General features: G+C 44.6%; 1 protein-coding gene across 1 annotated transcript; it reads left to right on the top strand.

The window, feature by feature from the left end:
• The first annotated feature begins 5,079 nt into the window (after positions 1-5,079).
• LOC125532837 lies at positions 5,080-6,690 on the top strand. The gene is made up of 3 exons (XM_048696729.1): positions 5,080-5,373; positions 5,439-5,664; positions 5,775-6,690. The coding sequence occupies exons 1-3, from the start codon at positions 5,080-5,082 to the stop codon at positions 6,182-6,184; spliced, it is 930 nt and encodes a 309-aa protein (XP_048552686.1). The 3' UTR covers positions 6,185-6,690.
• Positions 6,691-20,706: the final 14,016 nt, after the last annotated feature.

Here is a 20,706-nt window from a genome sequence, read left to right as displayed (position 1 = left end):
AAAAGCATTATTATTATATTTCTTTGTTCATGATAATTGTCTTTATTCATGCTATAACTGTATTATCCGGAAATCGTAATACACGTGTGAATACATAGACCATAATATGTCCCTAGTAAGCCTCTAGTTGACTAGCTCGTTGATCAACAGATAGTCATGATTTCCTGGCTATGGACATTGGATGTCATTGATAACGGGATCACATCATTAGGAGAATGATGTGATGGACAAGACCCAATCCTAAGCATAGCACAAAGATCGTGTAGTTCGTTTGCTAGAGCTTTTCCAATGTCAAGTATCTTTTCCTTTGACCATGAGATCGTGTAACTCCCGGATCCGTAGGAGTGCTTTGGGTGTATCAAACGTCACAACGTAACTGGGTGACTATAAAGGTGCATTACAGGTATCTCCGAAAGTGTCTGTTGGGTTGACACGGATCGAGACTGGGATTTGTCACTCCATATAATGGAGAGGTATCACTGGGCCCACTCGGTAATGCATCATCATTATGAGCTCAAGGTAACCAAGTGGTTGGTCACGGGATCATGCATTACGGTACGAGTAAAGTGACTTGCCGGTAACGAGATTGAACAAGGTATTGGGATACCGACGATCGAGTCTCGGGCAAGTAACATTCCGATTGACAAAGGGAATTGTATACGGGGTTGATTAATCCTCGACATCGTGGTTCATCCGATGAGATCATCGTGGAGCATGTGGGAGCCATCATGGGTATCCAGATCCCGCTGTTGGTTATTGACCGGAGAGTCGTCTCGGTCATGTCTGCTTGTCTCCCGAACCCGTAGGGTCTACACACTTAAGGTTCGGTGATGCTAGGGTTATGAAGATATGTATATGCAGTAATCCGAATGTTGTTCGGAGTCCCGGATGAGGTCCCGGACGTCACGAGGAGTTCCGGAATGGTCCGGAGGTAAAGAATTATATATAGGAAGTGCTGTTTCGGCCATCGGGACAAGTTTCGGGGTTAACGCTATTGTACCGGGACCACCGGAGGGGTCCCGTGGGCCCACCGGGTGAGGCCACCTGTCCCGGGGGGCCACATGGGCTGTAGGAGGTGCGCCTTGGCCTATATGGGCCAAGGGCACCAGCCCTACTAGGCCCATGCGCCTAGGGTTTCCACCACGGAGGAGTCCAAGTGGTGGAAGGCACCCCGAGGTGCCTTGGGGGGGAGGGAAACCCTCCCCTGGCCGCCGCACCTAGGAGATTAGATCTCCTAGGCTGCGCACCACCCCCCCCTTGGCCCTCCTATATATAGTGGGGGAGAGGAGGGACTTCATACCTCAGCCTTTGGTGCTTCCTCTCTCCCCGTTACGTCTCTCTCTCGCAGTATAGGCGAAGCCCTGCTACTGTGACGCCCTGCATCCACCACCACGCCGTCGTGTTGCTGGATCTTCATCAACCTCTCTTCCCCCCTTGCTGGATCAAGAAAGGAGGAGACGTCATCCGTTCCGTACGTGTGTTGAACGCGGAGGCACCGTCCGTTCGGTGCTAAGATCATCGGTGATTTGAATCACGTCGTGTTCGACTACATCATCCCCGTTCTTTGAACGCTTCCGCTCGCGATCTACAAGGTACGTAGATGCATCTAATCACTCGTTGCTAGATGAACTCCTAGATGGATCTTGGTGAAACCGTAGGAAAATTTTTGTTTTCTGCAACGTTCCCCAACACATTCACCACCACGCCGTCGTGCTGCTGGATCTTCATCAACCTCTCTTTCCCCCTTGCTGGATCAAGAAGGAGGAGACGTCTTCCCAACCGTACGTGTGTTGAATGCGGAGGTGCCGTCCGTTCGGCACTAGATCATCGGCAATTTGGATCACGTCGAGTACGACTCCATCAACCCCGTTCTCTTGAACGCTTCTGCGCGCGATCTACAAGGGTATGTAGATGCACTCCTCTCTCCCTCGTTGCTAGATGACTTCATAGATTGATCTTGGTGATGCGTAGAAATTTTTTAAATTCTGCTACGTTCCCCAACAGCCCCCAAGGGCCGGGTCATTATGCAATAATGAGTAGGGACTTTATAAATATGATCATGTAGATTTGAACAGCAATGTGTAACCCCAAAGGGTCAGCTCAGTAGGATAATATTGAGCTGGGACTTTATATATACTTCATTGAGAATAACATTATATGATGTAACCCCCATCATGGGGCTTGAACCCACGTCCACAAGGTCGAGAGGTTTGTACTTTACCAACTGAGCAGTGGATCCTTTAATAATGGATGAAAATTTGTGTACCTTAAATTGTTGACAGGAGCAATTGGTAGCCCCCAAGGGCCGGCTCATTATGATGTGATGAGTCGGGTCTTCAATAAGGCCAGTAAAAATGTCTTTGCATTAGCCCCCAAGTGCCATGGTGCATGCTGGCAGTGACATGAGACTTGCATATTTGATGTGATCTCAACTTGAATAATGTAGCCCCCAAGTGTCGGGTCGTAAGCCTGCAGCGACTCGGGACTATTCCTTCCATTGTAGAATAAATTATATCCATTGATAAAATAATATCCATTGCGCTGAAGTGACTTTGAAAACCTCAATCGTAATATTGGATATTGATAACCATAATAAAAATCCAGCCATGTTGGCTATTAAAGATTTGAATAATATAACCCGGTTTGAAAAACCGGTTCCTGTGATATTGAATCGTACTGCCGGTTTAGGATACCTGTGCAGTAAGGGTGATAACCCAATCTTTAGAAGCCAAAAACTTCCAAATGTTTATGATTGTCATATATGGCGACTTATCATCCAAAGTCAAGCCGGGTTAATCGAAACCACATATATGCCTCAGATATGAACAAAAAGTCTCAAGACAAACCCAAAAGATTGTTTAAAAAACTTAAACCAAATAAAAATCGAGGTTTCTGATTCGAATACGATCAGTAAACCGTTCCAAAGGGGTTAAGCTAGGATTCGATTACGATCATGTAGCCCCCAGTGGCTTTGGCGTTGCGCTGATCAAGAGGGTACCGCCAGCTATGTTCTCTTTGGTTCGAATACGACCTATGTTTGAACAGGAAGCCCCCAAATGACCTTGAGAGGTTTTTAACGACCCTGATTCGAATATGATCCAAGTCGGACCCAAAAGGGGTTAAGCTATGATTCGAATACGATCAAGAAGCCCCCTAGTGAGTTTGGCAGTGTGCCGATCAAGAGGGTACCGACAGCTATGTTTTCTTTGGTTCAAATACGACCTATGTTTGAACAGGAAGCCCCCAAGTGACCATATAAATTTTGGCATCGCCCCGATCAAGAGGGTACCGACAGCTATGCTCGATGAGCAGGAAGCCCCCAAGTGACCATAATAAGGTAAGCCGTAAGGCAGGATACCCATATTTAAACCGCACATCATGGCAGCAAGTTCTATTTGGCAACCTTTAATTTTTCTGAGAACTCAAATCTTGCAAGAGATTAATTCTTTTTGAACCAGAACTTTAAACCGGATTTGAAAGCTTCAAAACTTTGTGGGAGATAGATTGTCCTTGAGCTGGATGTTAAAACCGGATTTGAGAGCTTAAAAGCTTTGTAAGAGACAAATTTACCTTGAGTCGGATGTTTGAATCGGATTTGAGAGCTTCAAAACTTTGTAGGAGAGAGATGTCTCTAGAACCGGATTTTAAACCGGAATCTTTATTTTGAACCGTCAATTTTCTGACGGCCTTTAAATTTTCATCAATATGGCGGTGTCCTCCGGAACCGGGTTATCATTCCATCCAATGACCCGGAGTTCCCGAGTAATGTCATTGTAGCCCTCGAGTCTTAAGACGATTCGAGGAGTTGGCTTGAGATTCTCCATCTTTGACCGTGATATAAACCGGTATGAGTCATTCAACAGCTCAGTGATATAACTTGCCCTGCATTGGAGAACTTGCAAGACAGAGTAATTGCTATTTTAAAAAAAGTATTATATAATATAAAAATATATTGGATGGATTTCAAGAAATTATCCACCGCAGAATTGATGATCAGCATGGTGAAACTGAAATCAATCACCAGCGAGTCGGACGCGGGAACAGACAGATGAGTCGGCCGCAGCGTTGTAAGCCGGTGCGGACAAGCAAGTTGTCCTCCTCGTAGGTTTAATTGGGGTTACGAGCCCACGCCACTGGGCTCGGCAAATGTCCTCCTCGTTGTAAGCCGGCGTGGACGCGTGAACCGGCCGCAAGAGCGGACGGACGAGTTAATCGCGGGCGCGATAAGCCTCGCAGACGGGCGAAGTTGATGTTGCGGACGGACGAGTTAATCGCGGGCGCGATAAGCCTCACAGACGGGCGAAGTTGATGTAGACCGGGCCACAGGGACGACGACTTATGTACGTCCGCTCTTATGGTAGCATGGCATGGGCGAAAATCCGGTGTAGAACATTGCCAGCGCATGCTCCATACCCACATTATAATGCTTCATTTATAATGAATAATTGTCCTTATGTATTTGGATAACTGATGTCAAACGTCCGCTAGGATCTGCCCAGAACGTTTTGTACTGCGATTTTAACCTTTGAACAGAGAAAAAGTACTACCTACCAGTACTTGGCCTTGAATGGGATGCAGCAATGATAGAAACGACAGCAGTTTTCATCGGCCTAGCGGCCGCTCATGGTACATGCATCCGTGACTCTTCGGCCAAATACGCCATCGTGGCATCTTTTTTTATTACAACAAACGCCCAGACCTTTTGACTTTTCTCCCAACCGGCCATACTTATCTCTTTTACTCATACCGGCGGAAGCAGACGGAGAGGCCGAGGCAGTCACTCGAGGCACGGCGACGCGAGAGCCGACCCGGAGCAATGACCGGCCGAAGGCAGAGGCGTCAGGCGACAGCCAGCCAGGCGTAGCGACGGAGTCCGTGCCCATGATCCTATCCTCTTCTGCATGTAGCTTGATAATTCTCATTTTCTTCAAGTACTCTGCAGTCTTGTGCATGCGCTCATCCTTTGCTGCCATTAATTATCCTGGTAGTGCTCCTGCAGTTTGGCCATAAGAACCGATGTAGTAATTGACAATACGGCCGCGGCAGAGGCGGCTCGGAAGCAGTAGCCCGGTTACAGTAATGGCGACTCGGAGCGAGGCAAGGGTCGTGGAGGTGAGTGGCGAAGGCGACTCGAGGCAGATGCGGGTTAGCAACGCCGGCCAGTGGAGACCGCAGTTGCGGCCGAGGCGCAGCTCGTGGTGGAGGAGCAACGAGGTGAGCCTGTGGCATGGTGGAGGATCAAATCTGCAGCTTCTGTCCGTTTCCGAGTCACGTTCGTTCTGGAAGAATCCACCTTGGCACCCTCCAGGTCGTTGTTCCTCGGTGGTCTCAGGTGTGGATGCAGCCTCATCTGCGGAGGAGACGAGCGGCTCTGTGAAGCGAGGCGGCTCGTAGTGAAGCGCAGCGCGTCACGGCGGCGAAAATACACCGGCCAGTAGGGCGAGGCCACGGCAGAAGCGCGACACGGCGAGTCACGATGGAAGCGAGAGGGAGGCGAGGCCAGGGCAACTCGAGGTCAAAGCAATCCGGAGGCCAGGCGACCGGGTTGGCGAAGGCGGAGCGGTCTCAACAAAGTTGATCAGCGACTCAATTCAGTCTCGGTGACTCAAAACTGGAGTAAAGGCACGGTGACGGCAGCAAGCGGCGCGGCAAGTCGAGCACCGCGTAGGTACAAGCAAACTCTGAGGCGACCTCCCTGTCTTTTCTGTCAGCAACATTTTGAGGCATATGCCTAGTAGGAGTTGACCATATCTGACTTGGGTCAATAATGGCAGAGGTGAACAAAACGTCCGTTCGCAGGCGGCTCACAGCGGCAGGTCGGAGCACCGGTATTGATTCACGGTCAGCTCAACGGCGAACCGCAGTAGGAGCGGTTCAACGAGCGGAGGCATGGCAACTCGACGGGGCGCTCTGGCAGCGAGGCAGTAGCAGGGGTGAGCCCCCCAGCAAGTCGACGATCCGGCGCAGTGGCCATGGAGGCGAGGGCCGCGGCAGGGGCAGCAAGCCAGCGCGGCAGCTCAGTCACACAGCGGTGAAGCCGGTAGAGGCGAAGCGAGGTCATGGCGGCTCAGTGATGGTGCAGCCGCAGAAGATGGGTGGGCGCTGGAGGACGGCCACGTCCGGCCACGGCAGCAAGATGTCACGTGACGGCGGCTCGGTGATGAACAAAGCAATGGCGGTTTGACGGAGACAGCCAAACGGAGCCGCGCCGGTCACGGCGAGCCACAGCGGAGGCGTGCCGACGAAGCCCGGCAGCTCGATGCGAGTTTTGCGCGATGGCGGCTCGAAAACGAGGCCACAGCGGCCGAGACCGGATCCAACTCCCATCCACTTCCTTGTCATGGTCGTTCTTGGTTTGACCATCCACGTTGGGTCTTCTACTTCTCCTTTCCTTTTTTCTCTTTCCGATCTATACGTGGATAGTACTAGTAGTACTACCATACAATCATACTGGCAACAGCATCGTCTTGCTTTTGGGTCGTGGTCAACGTTGACCAATCCACGTCCGAGTCATGGTTGATTTTACAACTCTGCGTTTAACTGCGTGCGGTGAGCTGAGCCGCGTAGAGGCTGTGCACGGTCTCAGGAGTAGTACTGACTGCAGGCGCATATCATATTGGCATATTGCCTCGTCGATGCGACGGAGTAGAAATTAGCATCGGCTGGCCTGACCTGGTGTGCTTGTCCGAGGATACATGTGTAGATGCAGATTGATTCCGTTTCGAGGTGATGATCGAAACTATCCACAAAATTTCTTCCAAGTTTGATCTTTTAGACGACACCAATATTGACTTTGATAGAAAAGCAAATTCACCGGCGACTGATGACAGACGAGTAGATTAGATAAAAAGAACACCCATGGCAGAGCCTGTAACACCACCGTTTTGTTCTTCTTGAGCCTGGTACTAGATTAGTTCGGAATTGATCTGACCAACAAACTCGCCGAAGATGTAAATCCTTTCGTATCAACTCTTTTTCATATGGATAATTGCAAACTCCTCGATCCTTGAAAGAGATCCCTTCAAGAACTCATTACCACCGTGCGCGGGCCCCACGGTAGGTGCCAACTGTCGTGGAATTGTCATGGTAAATGTCCTAGTGTGAGGACTTAGTTGTGAGGCCAACGCATCTATGTGGTAACTTGAGAGGGGTTGATCGGGACGAGAGACGCGAGGCGGATCATCACACAAGACAATGATTTAGACAGCTTCGGGCCCCGAGAAACATCATCCGGAATAGCCCTACATGCTGTTTGTGGTTAGGTCTCATTATGCTCATGATGGAGTCGCTGCATAAACCGGCTCTCCTCTAGTTGTGTCTAGCCTTAACTATTATTTTCTCTTCCTCTTTGGGGAGCCCTGCCCCTCCTTATATATGTTGAAGGGGCGGTTTACATCACTAGTCCTAGTTGGATTAGGATTACTCTATTACAGATGGAGTCCTAGTCTTGCTTCCTTTGGGGAATATTCCTTGTGCTTTCCTCATAAACCAGCCCACCACTAACATGAACCGGCCTTCTGGGCCTTGGGCCTTGTCATCCGTCTGATCCGTCCGCCGGGTCACCAGTGTGTCATAATGTTCTGGCGGGTTGCTTGTAAACCGCCATGTCAGGGCAGGTCGCCAGTGAATCGCCAAGTGCCAGCCGGGTCTCAAGAAAACCACCAAGTTCGGCCGGGTCATATTTCCGGCCGGGTCATACCGCGGGGTATATCCCCGATAGACCTTGAAAGTGCGTTATATCGACTAGAGGGGGGATGAATAGGCGATTTTTATGAATTCTTCACTGAGGAATTTCAGGGTGAGGAAATTCCTGAGTGAAGAACTACTTGTATTAGAATAAGTACTCAGAAGTAAACATAACAGAGCATGAGCATGGTCTTTATGAAGAAATGAAAATAAGCACAGAGTACACAAAGCGTAAACACAGGATAAAACAAACAGACTGAAGAAATTGAACCAGGGAAATAGAGAAAGTCTTCAGTCAAAGTCTTCAAACAGATATGAACAAGCACACAACACGTATAAGAGGAAATAGAAGGGTTGAGGAAATGGGACCAGTTAAGCTCGGTGAAGACAATGATTTGGTAGACCAGTTCCAACTGCTGTGACAGTTGTACGCCTGGTTAGGACGGCTAGGTATTTAAACCTGAGGACACACAGTCCCGGACACCTAGTCCTGAACACGCAGCTTCGAACACTCAGTCCTCACTGTATTCCCCTTGAGCTGAGGTCACACAGACCTCGCCCAATCACTCGTGGTAAGTCTTCAGGTGACTTCCAAACCTTCACAGACTCGGTCACTCGGCGAACCAAAATTTCCTCTTGGATACTCTAGACCATGACGCCTAACCGTCTGGAAGATGCATAGTCTTCAAAGGTAACAAGCGTCGGATCCACGCAGGATCAATCTCTTCAGTGATGCTCAATCACTTTGGGTTTGTAGGTGTTTGGGTTTGGGTTTTCCTCACTTGATGATTTTCACTCAAAGTCCTCAGAGGATGGGATGCTCTCAAATGACAAGTGTCAGTTTCTCTCGGAGCAGCCAACCAGCTAGTGGTTGTAGGGGGCGGCTATTTATAGCCTAGGGAGCAGCCCGACATGATAAGACATAAATGCCCTTCAATGATATGACCGTTAGGTGGGTAGATATTTTGGGACAGCTGGCGCATAGCACAGCAACGGTCGGAATTTTGAGTATCAAATTCCTCAGGGCTATCATGTTCCTCACTGTGTAGGCAATCCGCACTGGCGAATTCCTAACTCCTCAGTCAGAACAAATTCCTCAGAGACCAGAAGAACTTCGTCTCTGTCACTAAAGAAATTGACTGAACTGTATGATACTTCCAATGGCTTCACTCGAAGGGATTGGTAGGTGTAGGATTTGAGTTGAGCATCACTTGGAAAAAATTTCATAGTATTTCCTCGACCCCCTTTAACAGTACGGTGTTTCCTATGACTCAAGAAAGAGAAAATGAAACTGCAAAAACAAAAGTCTTCATGCTTCATGTTCCTCGAATGAATGCCAAGTCTTCAGGATTTCACCAATTTCTTCACTTTCAAAGTCTTCAGAAATCCAAAGTCTTCAGTCGAAGAATTTCATTTTTAGGGGTCGACTTTCTCTGTAAATATCAAACTCCTCATATACTTATAGACCTATGTACACTCACAAACGCATCAGTCCCTTAACCTATAAGTCTTCAATACACCAAAATCACTAAGGGGCACTAGATGCACTTACAATCTCCCCCTTTTTGGTGATTGATGACAATATAGGTTAAGGTTTCAACGGGGATAAACATATGAAGTGTAAATACTGATATTGAGGAATTTGATTGCAAGATATAGAAGAACTCCCCCTGAAGATGTGCACAGTGAGGATTTTGCTTTTGAAGCAATGCACACTTTGAAGAGTAGAATCATGGAGATCTCCCCCTATATCTTGTAATCCAGACACGCATTTAACATATAATATGAAGAATTTGAAATGCATGATGAAATATGGTGACTGATGTAATACATCATGCGTGCATTAACATTAATGATGAATAAGCATGCAGAAGAAATCAGCAAAAGTATCAGAGCACCATAGGGTTTAAGATTACAACTCGGTCCAGCAAAGTCTTCAAAAGAACGAGAGTTGTAACTTAGAAAAAACGCCCATAGAGATAGACCTGCTTGAAGACTAACTCAAATTTCTCCCCCTTTGTCATCGAATGACCAAAAGGATCGAAAATGAGGACTAACGCCCCTGAAGAATATCAAGTTTATGGAGGAGCGCCAGCGTTGTTGGGGTCGTTTGTCGTTGTAGGGCCTGCCGCAGTGTCGTCCAAGTCTTCATACTCGTCGGTGTCGCGGGATGAAGAATATGAGCTGGCCACCAAGGTAGGAACTTTGACCTTCTTGAATTTCTTCGGAGGAGGTGCAGACCAGTCAAAGTTCTCCTCGAGACCCTTTTGCTTCAGATCTTCTTCACCATACAGATATGATAAGACAGCCCATGTGCGACCAAAAACTTCATGGAGGTAGTAATGGTTTTTCTTTACCGCATTATGTATAGTAGTCATGTTGTGAAGAATTGAACCAAACTGACGCTTAACCCATTTATGGTTGCGATCCACCTTCTGGTGAAGACTAAGAAGCAGCTCATGGTCAGTCATCACCCTGGGAGCTATGGCTTGAGGATTTGACTTGGATGCATTTGCAGCAGAGTCATGAGTGGTAGAGTCATCATTGGTGGAATAAGATGCATCTTTGCGAAACTTACCATCCAATAGACCAATGCCTTCATCAATGACAACAGGTGCCTTCCCCTTTTCATCAGTTGAGGTAAAAGTCTGCTTGAGGACTTCAATCAGGGACAGGTAGCTGAGGTGATTCTAAAAATCAACCTTGTAGTTGAGTGAAGACCTTGTTCTAAGGAATCTCATAATCCAAGGAGCATAAGGCTTCAACTCAAACGGAGAGAGTGCAACATTTGGTAGAGTCCTCATGAAGAAATCATGGTAATTGAAAGGAATGCTATGAATGATGTTGAATAGCAAATTCTTCATGATGCCAACTATTTCCTCATCAGATGAGTCGTGGCCTTTGATAGGACTCATTGTCCTCGTCAGAATGCGACAGACTGTTCTGGGCACATAGAGTAAGTCCTTCACAAGGAATTTGGTCCTTGGGGCTTGGCCGGGCTTCAGAGGCTTCACTAGAACTTGCATGCAATGAGCAGTGAGTTCAGGTTCTTGGTACAGGCAGCGAGCTCCTTCACTGGGTGGACTGATGGGCAGGGCGTGAAGTAATTCAGAGGCTGGTGCCTTATAATGAGTGTTATCGGTCATCCAGTCCAAGATCTAGGTGTTGATATCTTCAGGATCACCTGTGATGTGCAGTGTCGCATAGAACTGAAGAATAAGCTCTTCATTCCAATCAACAATGTCAGAGCAAAAATTGAGGAGGCTTGCGTCATGAAACACACCGAGGACATGAGAGAAACAAGGCAATGATTCCATGTACACGTACGGAATATGCTCATGGTAGAAGATTTTGTCCTTGTTAAAAAGCAGTGCAGAAGCGCTTCCTCCTTAGACGAGCAGAGTCATAAGGATTGTAGTCAGTGAAGAATACATGCTCGCCAAAGAAGTCATCGGCCTTGAATTTTTGCTTCTTTGAGAAGGGATCCTTTGGCTTGGGGCGAGGAGTGTCAGTCAATTGCATCACAACCTCAGGAATCTCGATCTCAGGTTCCGCAGGCTGAGGAATTTCAGGTTCTTCTTCAGTGGCAGCCTGGGACTTCAATTCTTCATTTACATTTTCTTGAGCACTAGTGGCTGGAATCTCTTCATGGACAGATGGTGTGGCACGAGGTTCTTCAGATCCCATTTGAACTTTAGTGGTTACAGGGGACTGAGGAATTTGTTGAAGGGGTGTGAACAGAGGAGAATTGGGGTGCTGACTTTCCCAAAAGTCATCGTTCATCACTGGAGTTGTACATCCAATGTCCACATCTTCTTCTTCATCCATTTCTTCAACGTCGGCCTCTTCAGCAGTGAACTGAGACATGGGCGATGAGATAATAGGGGTTGAAGGGATTTCATCCACTTCAATTTATTCATCCAACTGCTTTGACGAAGCAGCAGAAGGAATGCCATCATGTGATCCACTTGGGATCACGTATTCTTCATCAAAAGGAATAAGGTCCTTTGATGGCATGGATGATACAGGAACATCATCAATTGGATTGTCATAGGAACTTGTCAGTGGCTTCATTTTCTTTGGAGCTGAAGAATCTGATGCAGTTGATGCCTTCCTTTTCTTCACAGCTGCACGCTCTGCAGCCTTGGTCTTCTTCACATCTGATGCAAATGGAAGGATAGGAGTTGGTGTAGGCGCAGGAGGAGCAGAGGAATTTGGTTCAAGATCTTCAGGCACAACTGATGCAGTTTCCTTGACTTCTTCATTTTCTTCAGGCACAACACTAGAGGTTGCCCTGGCAATTCCTTCGGCGGCTGGAATGCAGTCATCATCCCTGGAATTAGCATTTTCTTCAGCAGCCTGAGTGTCATCAGTGGTGCTGGCATTTTCTTTAGTAGGCTGAGCAGATGCTGCAGCCTGAGGAATTTCTTGTTGCGTTTGGGGAGCAACAGTGGAGGTGAAGTTGTCAGCAAGTCTCACAAAACGAACCTTGGCTCCCAGCCAATCAGCATGGTATGCGTCAAATTCATCACTGAGTTTCTTGATCTCAGATTAAATAGTGACAAGTTCTTCAGTTGTCATAGAGATAACGTTTTTCTTCAGGAAGCGCTCCTTTTTGTACTGCGCTTTCTTGATCCGCCTGGCCTTTTCAAATTTCTATTTCTCTTCCTGAATGAAGTGAGTCAACATATGACTTTGGCCAGGTGTCAACTGGAAATATGGCATCGGAGTGTTGGGGTCCTTGTGCCAGAGATCAATGTACTCAAGGATCAACTTTGGATCCAAAAGCAGAGGCACACTTGTGCCTTTCGCTCTAGTGGCCCTGACTTGCCTGTCCCTGATGATTTCATCAAGTTCTTCATCATCAGCTTCGTCTTCATCAAACGGCACTTGAAAAGCGACCTGCTTTTTTTGAGGACTTGGTTGAGAGTCTCGTCCAGCAGTTGCCTTGGTCTTCAACAGAGTGAGGCCAGTTGAAGAATGCAGTGGAGCTTAAGAACTTGTAGAGGCGCCTGAGGCAATAGAGATGCCTGTTGTCCTTTGGCACGAGGCAAGATGCGCAGGTGCTGAGGACTTTGACGGAGGAGCTGGTGTGGGTTGAGGAATTGGCCGTGAGGGCTTTGAAGAAACTGGCCGTGAGGGCATTGCTGAGGAACTTGGCCATGAGGGCATTTGGGTAGAAGCACTTGGTTTATGAGACGGCTTCTTTGGCATTGCCTTCTTGGGCTTACTTGCAGAGGCCTCAGCAGTGGCAGCAGCAGCAGCAGAGTCTTCATTGAATTTCCTCACTGCTTCCTTAGCAACTCTGGCAAGCTTGGTCTGGCGCTTGGCCCATTCATCAGGATAATCCTCACCACGCTTGAGGCTGGTGGGATCAGCTACTTGGCCAGGTGCCAACGGAGGTCTTGGGCATGGAGGATTAAGAGCGAATTTCTTCATATACTTGGGAGTAACATATCTGTATTCCCTCCATTCCCATGCCCATCACCTCTCTATCCTTTGGATGCGTACTTTGCGCTGATTTTTGTCCTCCTTGCCAAATTTGGCCTCATCAGGAGTGCAATAATCCTTGTATATATCCTCAGGGATTTCAAATGCAGTGTTTACCTCAGGCCTCTTTCCTCCCTTCTGTGGTTTCTTGCCATCTGCCATTTTCTTCAGCTCAGGGTTTTGAACGATTGAGTTCTCTAAAGAGGTATGCAACTTTTCTTCGAGGAACACTGCAAATGAGTTATGCTGTCCCTTCTCTATCATGAAGATCATGGTGCTACTTTGAAGCACAAGTGTGGCAAAGGATAGTAGCATTGTCCCTTCTCTCTTTTTCTCTCATTTTTATTTTTTCATTTTTTGGGCCTTCTCTTTTTTATGGCCTTTCTCTTTTCTTGGGCTTTCTCTTTTTTATGGCCTTTCTCCTTTTTTTTATTCCTCACTTGGGACAATGCTCTAGAAAATGATGATCATCACACTTCTATTTATTTACAACTCAATGATTACAACTCGATACTAGAACAAAGTATGACTCTATATGAATGCCTCCGGCGGTGTACCGGGATATGCAATTAACCAAGAGTGACATGTATGAAAGAATTATGAACGGTGGCTTTGTCACAAATACGATGTCAACTACATGATCATGCAAAGCAATATGACAATGATGATGCGTGTCATAATAAACGGAACGGTGGAAAATTGCAGGGCAATATATCTTGGAATGGCTATGGAAATGCCATAATAGGTAGGTATGGTGGCTGTTTTGAGGAAGATATAAGGAGGTTTATGTGTGACAGAGTGTATCATATCACGGGGTTTGGATGCACCGGCGAAGTTTGCACCAACTCTCAATGTGAGAAAGGGCAATGCACGGTACCGAAGAGGCTAGCAAGGATGGAAGGGTGAGAGTGCGTATAATCCATGGACTCAACATTAGTCATAAAGAACTCACATACTTATTGCAAAAATCTACAAGTCATCAAAAACCTCGGCAGTACGCGCATGCTCCTAGGGGGATAGATTGGTAGGAAAAGACCATCGCTCGTCCCCGACCACCACTCATAAGGAGGACAATCAAATAACACCTCATGTTTCAAATTTGTTACACAACGTTTACCATACGTGCATGCTACGGGACTTGCAAACTTCAACACAAGCATTTCTCAAATTCACAACTACTCAACTAGCACAACTTTGATATTATTACCTCCATATCTCAAAACAATCATCAAGCATCAAACTCCTCTTAGTATTCAATACTCTATAGGAATTTTTTACTAATCTTGAATACCTAGCATATTAGGATTATTTAAGCAAATTACCATGCTATTTAAGACTGTCAAAATAGTATAAGTGAAGCATGAGAGTTCATCTATTTCTTCAAAATAAAACTACCACCATGCTCTAAAAGATATAAGTGAAGTACTAGAGCAAATGATAAACTACTTCGAAAGATATAAGTGAAGATCAATGAGTAGTCGAATAATTATGCAAATATGTGAAGACTCTCTAACATTTAATAATTTCAGATCTTGGTATTTTATTCAAACAGCAAGCAAAACAAAATAAATTAACACTCCAAGCAAAACACATATCATGTGGTGAATAAAAATATAGCTCCAAGTAAAGTTACCGATGAACGAAGACGAAAGAGGGGTTGCCTTCCGGGGCATCCCCAAGCTTAGGCTCTTGCTTGTCCTTGAATATTACCTTGGGGTGCCTTTGGCATCCCCAAGCTTAGGCTCTTGCCACTCCTTATTCCATAGTCCATCGAATCCTTACCCAAAACTTGAAAACTTCACAACACAAAACTTAACAGAAAACTCGTAAGCTCCGTTTGTATAAGAAAATAAATCACTACTTCAAGGTACTGTAATGAACTCATTATTTATTTATATTGGTGTTAAACCTACTGTATTCCAACTTCTCTATGGTTTATAAACTCTTTTACTAGCCATAGATTCATCAAAATAAGTAAACAACACATGAAAAACTGAATCTGTCAAAAACAGAACAGTATGTAGTAATCTGGATCAAATATGTACTTATGGAACTCATAAAATTCTCAAATAAATTGCTGGACCTGAGGAATATATATATTAATAATCTTCAAAAAGAATTAACTAAATATCACTCTCCAAATAAAAATGGCAGCAATTCTCGTGAGCACTAAAGTTTCTGTTTTTTACAGCATGATCATAAAGACTTCCCCCAAGTCTTCCCAAAGGTTCTACTTGGTATAAACACTAATTAAAAGCATAAAACCACATATAAACAAAGGCTAGTTTAATTATTTATTAATAAACAGGATCAAAAAGCAAGGAACAAAAATAAAATTGGGTTGCCTCCCAACAAGCGCTGTCGTTTAACGCCCCTAGCTAGCCATGATGATTTCAACGATGCTCACATAAAAGATAAGAATTGAAACATAAAGAGAGCATCATGAAGAATATGACTAGCACATTTAAGTCTAACGTACTTCCTATGTATAGGGATTTTGTGATCAAACAACTTATGGGAACAAGAATCAACTTGCATAGGAAGGTAAAACAAGCATAACTTCAAAACTTTAAGCACATAGAGAGGAAACTTGATATTATTGCAATTCCTACAAGCATATGTTCCTCCCTCATAATAATTTTCAGTAGCATCCTGAATGAATTCAACAGTATAACCATCATCTAAAGCATTCTTTTGATGATCTACAAGCATAGAAATTTTATTACTCTCCACATAAGCAAAATTCTTCTCATTCGGAACAGTAGGAGTATCATAAGAAACTTGAATGCTATAAATTGTTTCCACATTAAAAGAGTAGTGTTCAGAAAAGTGGTAACCATAATCATGCCAAGTTTTATAAATATAATCACTACTTTTTATAGCATAAGTATCATCACAATAATCATCATAAGTAGGAGGCATGCTATCATCATTATAAATCTGCATATCAAAACTTGGGAGACTATAAATATCATCTTCATTAAACTTAGCATCCCCAAGCTTAGGACAAACATTAATTGCAGAAAATATATTCTCAAAAACATCATCTTCATCAAACATAGCATCCCCAATCTTGGGCCTTTTCATATCATAAGCATAATCACTCTCATCATTAATAGTATGGATAGCACCAATAGTATAGCAATTATCATATTCGTCCAAGCAAGTGCCAAAAAGATTTTCAAGATCATAAGAAGTATCATTATCTTCCACAATTATATTTTCATGAGGCACAATAGTAATAGGAGCAACATTATTTGGGGATATATCTTTTTACCTCTCTTCCTTTTTCTTTTCTTCTTCTTCACCACATCATGTGTGGGTTCAATCCTCTTTTTGGAGATCCTTATTAATGAGATTGGTTGAATAGGAGGCTCCTCCTCGTTACATGATTCATCATAAGAAATAATAGGAGGGTATTGGGAAGTCTCTTCCCTTTCATTAGTATTCTCTTCATCCTCTATTTGTTTTCTTTTCTTTATGTAGTTAGCAATATAAGGATTTTCAATACAATTCATCGCACAATACATATAATTTTCCTCTAGATCAAATCCAAGAAGTTTATAACTAGCAAATTTTGGAAGATAATTAGTTCTACGTTTCATTTCTCCGTAACCCATAAGCAAACTAAGTTCATTATGATGTGCAAGTGAAATCAAGTCATCACAATTTTTGGACATGATACGATCATGAAACAATTTGCATTGGGTACTGAAATGATCATGTTCATTGCAAAGCTCACAAGTATGGCCAAGATAATTTAAATTTTCTGCACATTCATCTAGCCTTTCTTGCAACAATTTAGTTTCTAAGTACTTATGCCTCTTGCAATATCTATCTTCCCTATTTGGTGTGTACTTACAAACCCAATGTACTCCACAAAAATTGACATGTTTATAGGAGACATTTTCATCATAACTAGTTCAATCATCATTAGTACCATGGATATTCAAGGAGTTCATACTAACAACATTGCAATCATGCTCATCATTCAAAGATTTAGTGCCAAACATTTTAATGCATTCTTCTTCTAACACTTTGGCACAATTTTCCTTTCCATCATACTCACGGAAGATATTAAAAAGATGAAGCGTATGAGGTAGACTCAATTCCATTTTTTATAGTTTTCTTTTATAGACTAAACTAGTGATAAAACAAGAAACTAAAATAATCAATTGAAATATCTAAAGATATACCTTCAAGCACTCACCTCCCCAGCAACGGCGCCAGAAAAGAGCTTGATGTCTACTACGCAACCTTTTTCTTGTAGACGTTGTTGGGCCTCCAAGTGCAGAGGTTTGTAGGACAGTAGAAAATTTCCCTCAAGTGGATGACCTAAGGTTTATCAATCCGTAGGAGGCGTAGGATGAAGGTGGTCTCTCTCAAGCAACCCTGCAACCAAATAACAAAGAGTCTCTTGTGGCCCCAACGCACCCAATACAATGGTAAATCGTATTGGTGCACTAGTTCGGCGAAGAGATGGTGATACAAGTGGTATATGGATGGTAGATAATAGTTTTTGTAATCTGAAAATATAAAAACAACAAGGTAACTAATGATAAAAGTGAGCGTAAACAGTATTGCAATGCGTTTAAACAAGGCCTAGGGTTCATACTTTCACTAGTGCAAGTTCTCTCAACAATAATAACATAATTGGATCATATAACTATCCCTCAACATGCAGCAAAGAGTCACTCCAAAGTCACTAATAGCGGAGAACAAACGAAGAGATTATGGTAGGGTACGAAACCACCTCAAAGTTATTCTTTCCAATCAATCCGCTGGACTATTCCTACAAGTGTCACAAACAGCCCTAGAGTTCGTACTAGAATAACACATTAAGACACAAATCAATCAAAACCCTAATGTCACCTAGATACTCCAATGTCACCTCAAGTATCTGTGGGTATGATTATACGATATGCATCACACAATCTCATATCCATCTATTCAACCAACATATAGAATCTCAAAGAGTGTCCCAAAGTTTCTACCGGATAAACACGATGAAAACGTGTGCCAACCCCTATGCATAGGTTCATGGGCGGAATCCGCAAGTTGGTCACCAAAACATACATCAAGTGAATCACGTGATATCCCATTGTCACCACAGATACGCACGGCAAGACATACATCAAGTGTTCTCAAATCTTTAAAGACTCAATCCGATAAGATAACTTCAAAGGGAAAACTTGAAGGAAATATGCCCTAGAGGCAATAATAAAGTTATCATTTATTTCCTTATATCATGATAAATGTTTATTATTCATGCTAGAATTGTATTAACCGGAAACGTAATACATGTGTGAATACATAGACAAACAGTATGTCACTAGTATGCCTCTACTTGACTAGCTCGTTGAATCAAAGATGGTTAAGTTTCCTAGCCATAGACATGAGTTGTCATTTGATTAACGGGGTCACATCATTAGAGAATGATGTGATTGACTTGACCCATTCCGTTAGCATAGCACTTGATCGTTTAGTTTGTTGCTATTGATCATTTAGCACTCAATCCGATAAGATAACTTCAAAGGGAAAACTTGAAGGAAATATGCCCTAGAGGCAATAATAAAGTTATCATTTATTTCCTTATATCATGATAAATGTTATTCATGCTAGAATTGTATTAACCCAAAACGTAATACATGTGTGAATACATAGGCAAACAGTATGTCACTAGTATGCCTCTACTTGACTAGCTCGTTGAATCAAAGATGGTTAAGTTTCCTAGCCATAGACATGAGTTGTCATTTGTTTAACGGGGTCACATCATTAGAGAATGATGTGATTGACTTGACCCATTCCGTTAGCATAGCACTTGATCGTTTAGTTTGTTGCTATTGCTTTCTTCATGACTTATACATGTTCCTATGACTATGAGATTATGCAACTCCCGTTTACCGGAGGAACACTTTGTGTGCTACCAAACGTCACAACGTAACTGGGTGATTATAAAGGTGCTCTACAGGTGTGTACAAAGGTACTTGTTGGGTTGGCGTATTTCGAGATTAGGATTTGTCACTCCGATTATCGGAGAGGTATCTCTGGGCCCACTTGGTAATGCACATCACTATAAGCCTTGCAAGCATTGCAACTAATGAGCTAGTTGCGGGATGATGTGTTACGAAACGAGTAAAGAGACTTGCCAGTAACGAGATTGAACTAGGTATTGAGATAACGATGATCGAATCTCGGGCAAGTAACATACCGATGACAAAGGGAACAACGTATGTTGTTATGCGGTTTGACCGATAAAGATCTTCGTAGAATATGTAGGAGCCAATATGAGCATCCAGGTTCCGCTATTGGTTATTGACCGGAGATGTGTCTCGGTCATGTCTACGTAGTTCTCGAACCCGTAGGGTCCGCACGCTTAAAGTTCGATGACAGTTATATTACGAGTTTATGTGTTTTGATGTACCGAAGGAGTTCGGAGTCCTAGATGAGATCGGGGACATGATGAGGAGTCTCGAAATGGTTGAGACGTAAAGATCGATATATTGGACGACTATATTCGGACATCGGAAAGGTTCCGAGTGATTCGGGTATTTTCGGAAGTACCGGGGAGTTACGGGAATTCGTATTGGGCCTTAATGGGCCATACGGGAAAGGAGAGAAAGGCCTCAAAGGGTGGCCGCACCCCTCCCCATTGGCTTGTCCGAATTGGACTAGGGAGGGGGGCGCTCCCTTCATTCCTTCTCTTTGTCCCTTCCCTTTCCTTCCCTCCTACTCCTACTACTTGGAAGGGCTCCTAGTTCTACTAGGAAAGGGGGAATCCTACTCCCGGTGGGAGTAGGACTCCCCTAGGGCGCGCCATAGAGAGGGCCGGCCCTCCCCCTCCTCCACTCCTTTATATACGGGGCAGGGGGCACCCCAAAGACACAACAATTGATCTCTTGATCTCTTAGCCGTGTGCGGTGCCCCCCTCCACCATAATCCACATCGATCATATCGTAGCGGTGCTTAGGCGAAGCACTACATCGGTAGAACATCATCATCGTCACCACGCCGTCGTGCTGACGAAACTCTCCCTCAACACTCGGCTGGATCGGAGTTTGAGGGACGTCATCGAGTTGAACGTGTGCAGAACTCGGAGGTGCCGTGCATTCGCTAGTTGATCGGTCGGATCGTGAAGACGTACGACTACATCAACCGCGTTGTGCTAATGCTTCCGCTTTCGGTCTATGAGGGTACGTGGACAACACTCTCCCCTCTCGTTGCTATGCATCACCATGATCTTGCATGTGCGTAGGATTTTTTTTTGAAATTACTACGTTCCTCAACAAAACTCAATCCATTACAAGAGAGTAGAGGGGGGGGGGAGAAAACATCATAAGATCCAACTATAATAGCAAAGCTCGCGATACATCAAGATCGTATCACCTCCAGAACACGAGAGAGAGAGAGATCAAACACATAGCTACTGGTCCATACCCTCAGGCCCGAGGGAGAACTACTCCCTCCTCGTCATGGATAGCACTGGGATGATGAAGATGGCCACCGGAGAGGGATTGCCCCCTCCGGCAG

The sequence above is a fragment of the Triticum urartu genome, chromosome 1 (genome assembly GCF_003073215.2).
Source record: "Triticum urartu cultivar G1812 chromosome 1, Tu2.1, whole genome shotgun sequence".
NCBI classification, from domain to species: domain Eukaryota; kingdom Viridiplantae; phylum Streptophyta; class Magnoliopsida; order Poales; family Poaceae; genus Triticum; species Triticum urartu.
Note: the sequence above shows the minus strand (reverse complement) of the source record. Positions and strands in the feature narration are given on the sequence as shown.

What these genes read in the sequence shown, in the direction of transcription:
- LOC125532837 (XM_048696729.1), top strand. Translation starts at nt 5,080, where the DNA reads ATGGCGACTCGGAGCGAGGCAAGGGTCGTGGAGGTGAGTGGCGAAGGC. An exon ending in CGGAGGAGACGAGCGGCTCT is followed by an intron (nt 5,374 to 5,438) that starts GTGAAGCGAGGC and finishes ACCGGCCAGTAG; the next exon opens with GGCGAGGCCACGGCAGAAGC. An exon ending in CGCGGCAAGTCGAGCACCGC is followed by an intron (nt 5,665 to 5,774) that starts GTAGGTACAAGC and finishes CAATAATGGCAG; the next exon opens with AGGTGAACAAAACGTCCGTT.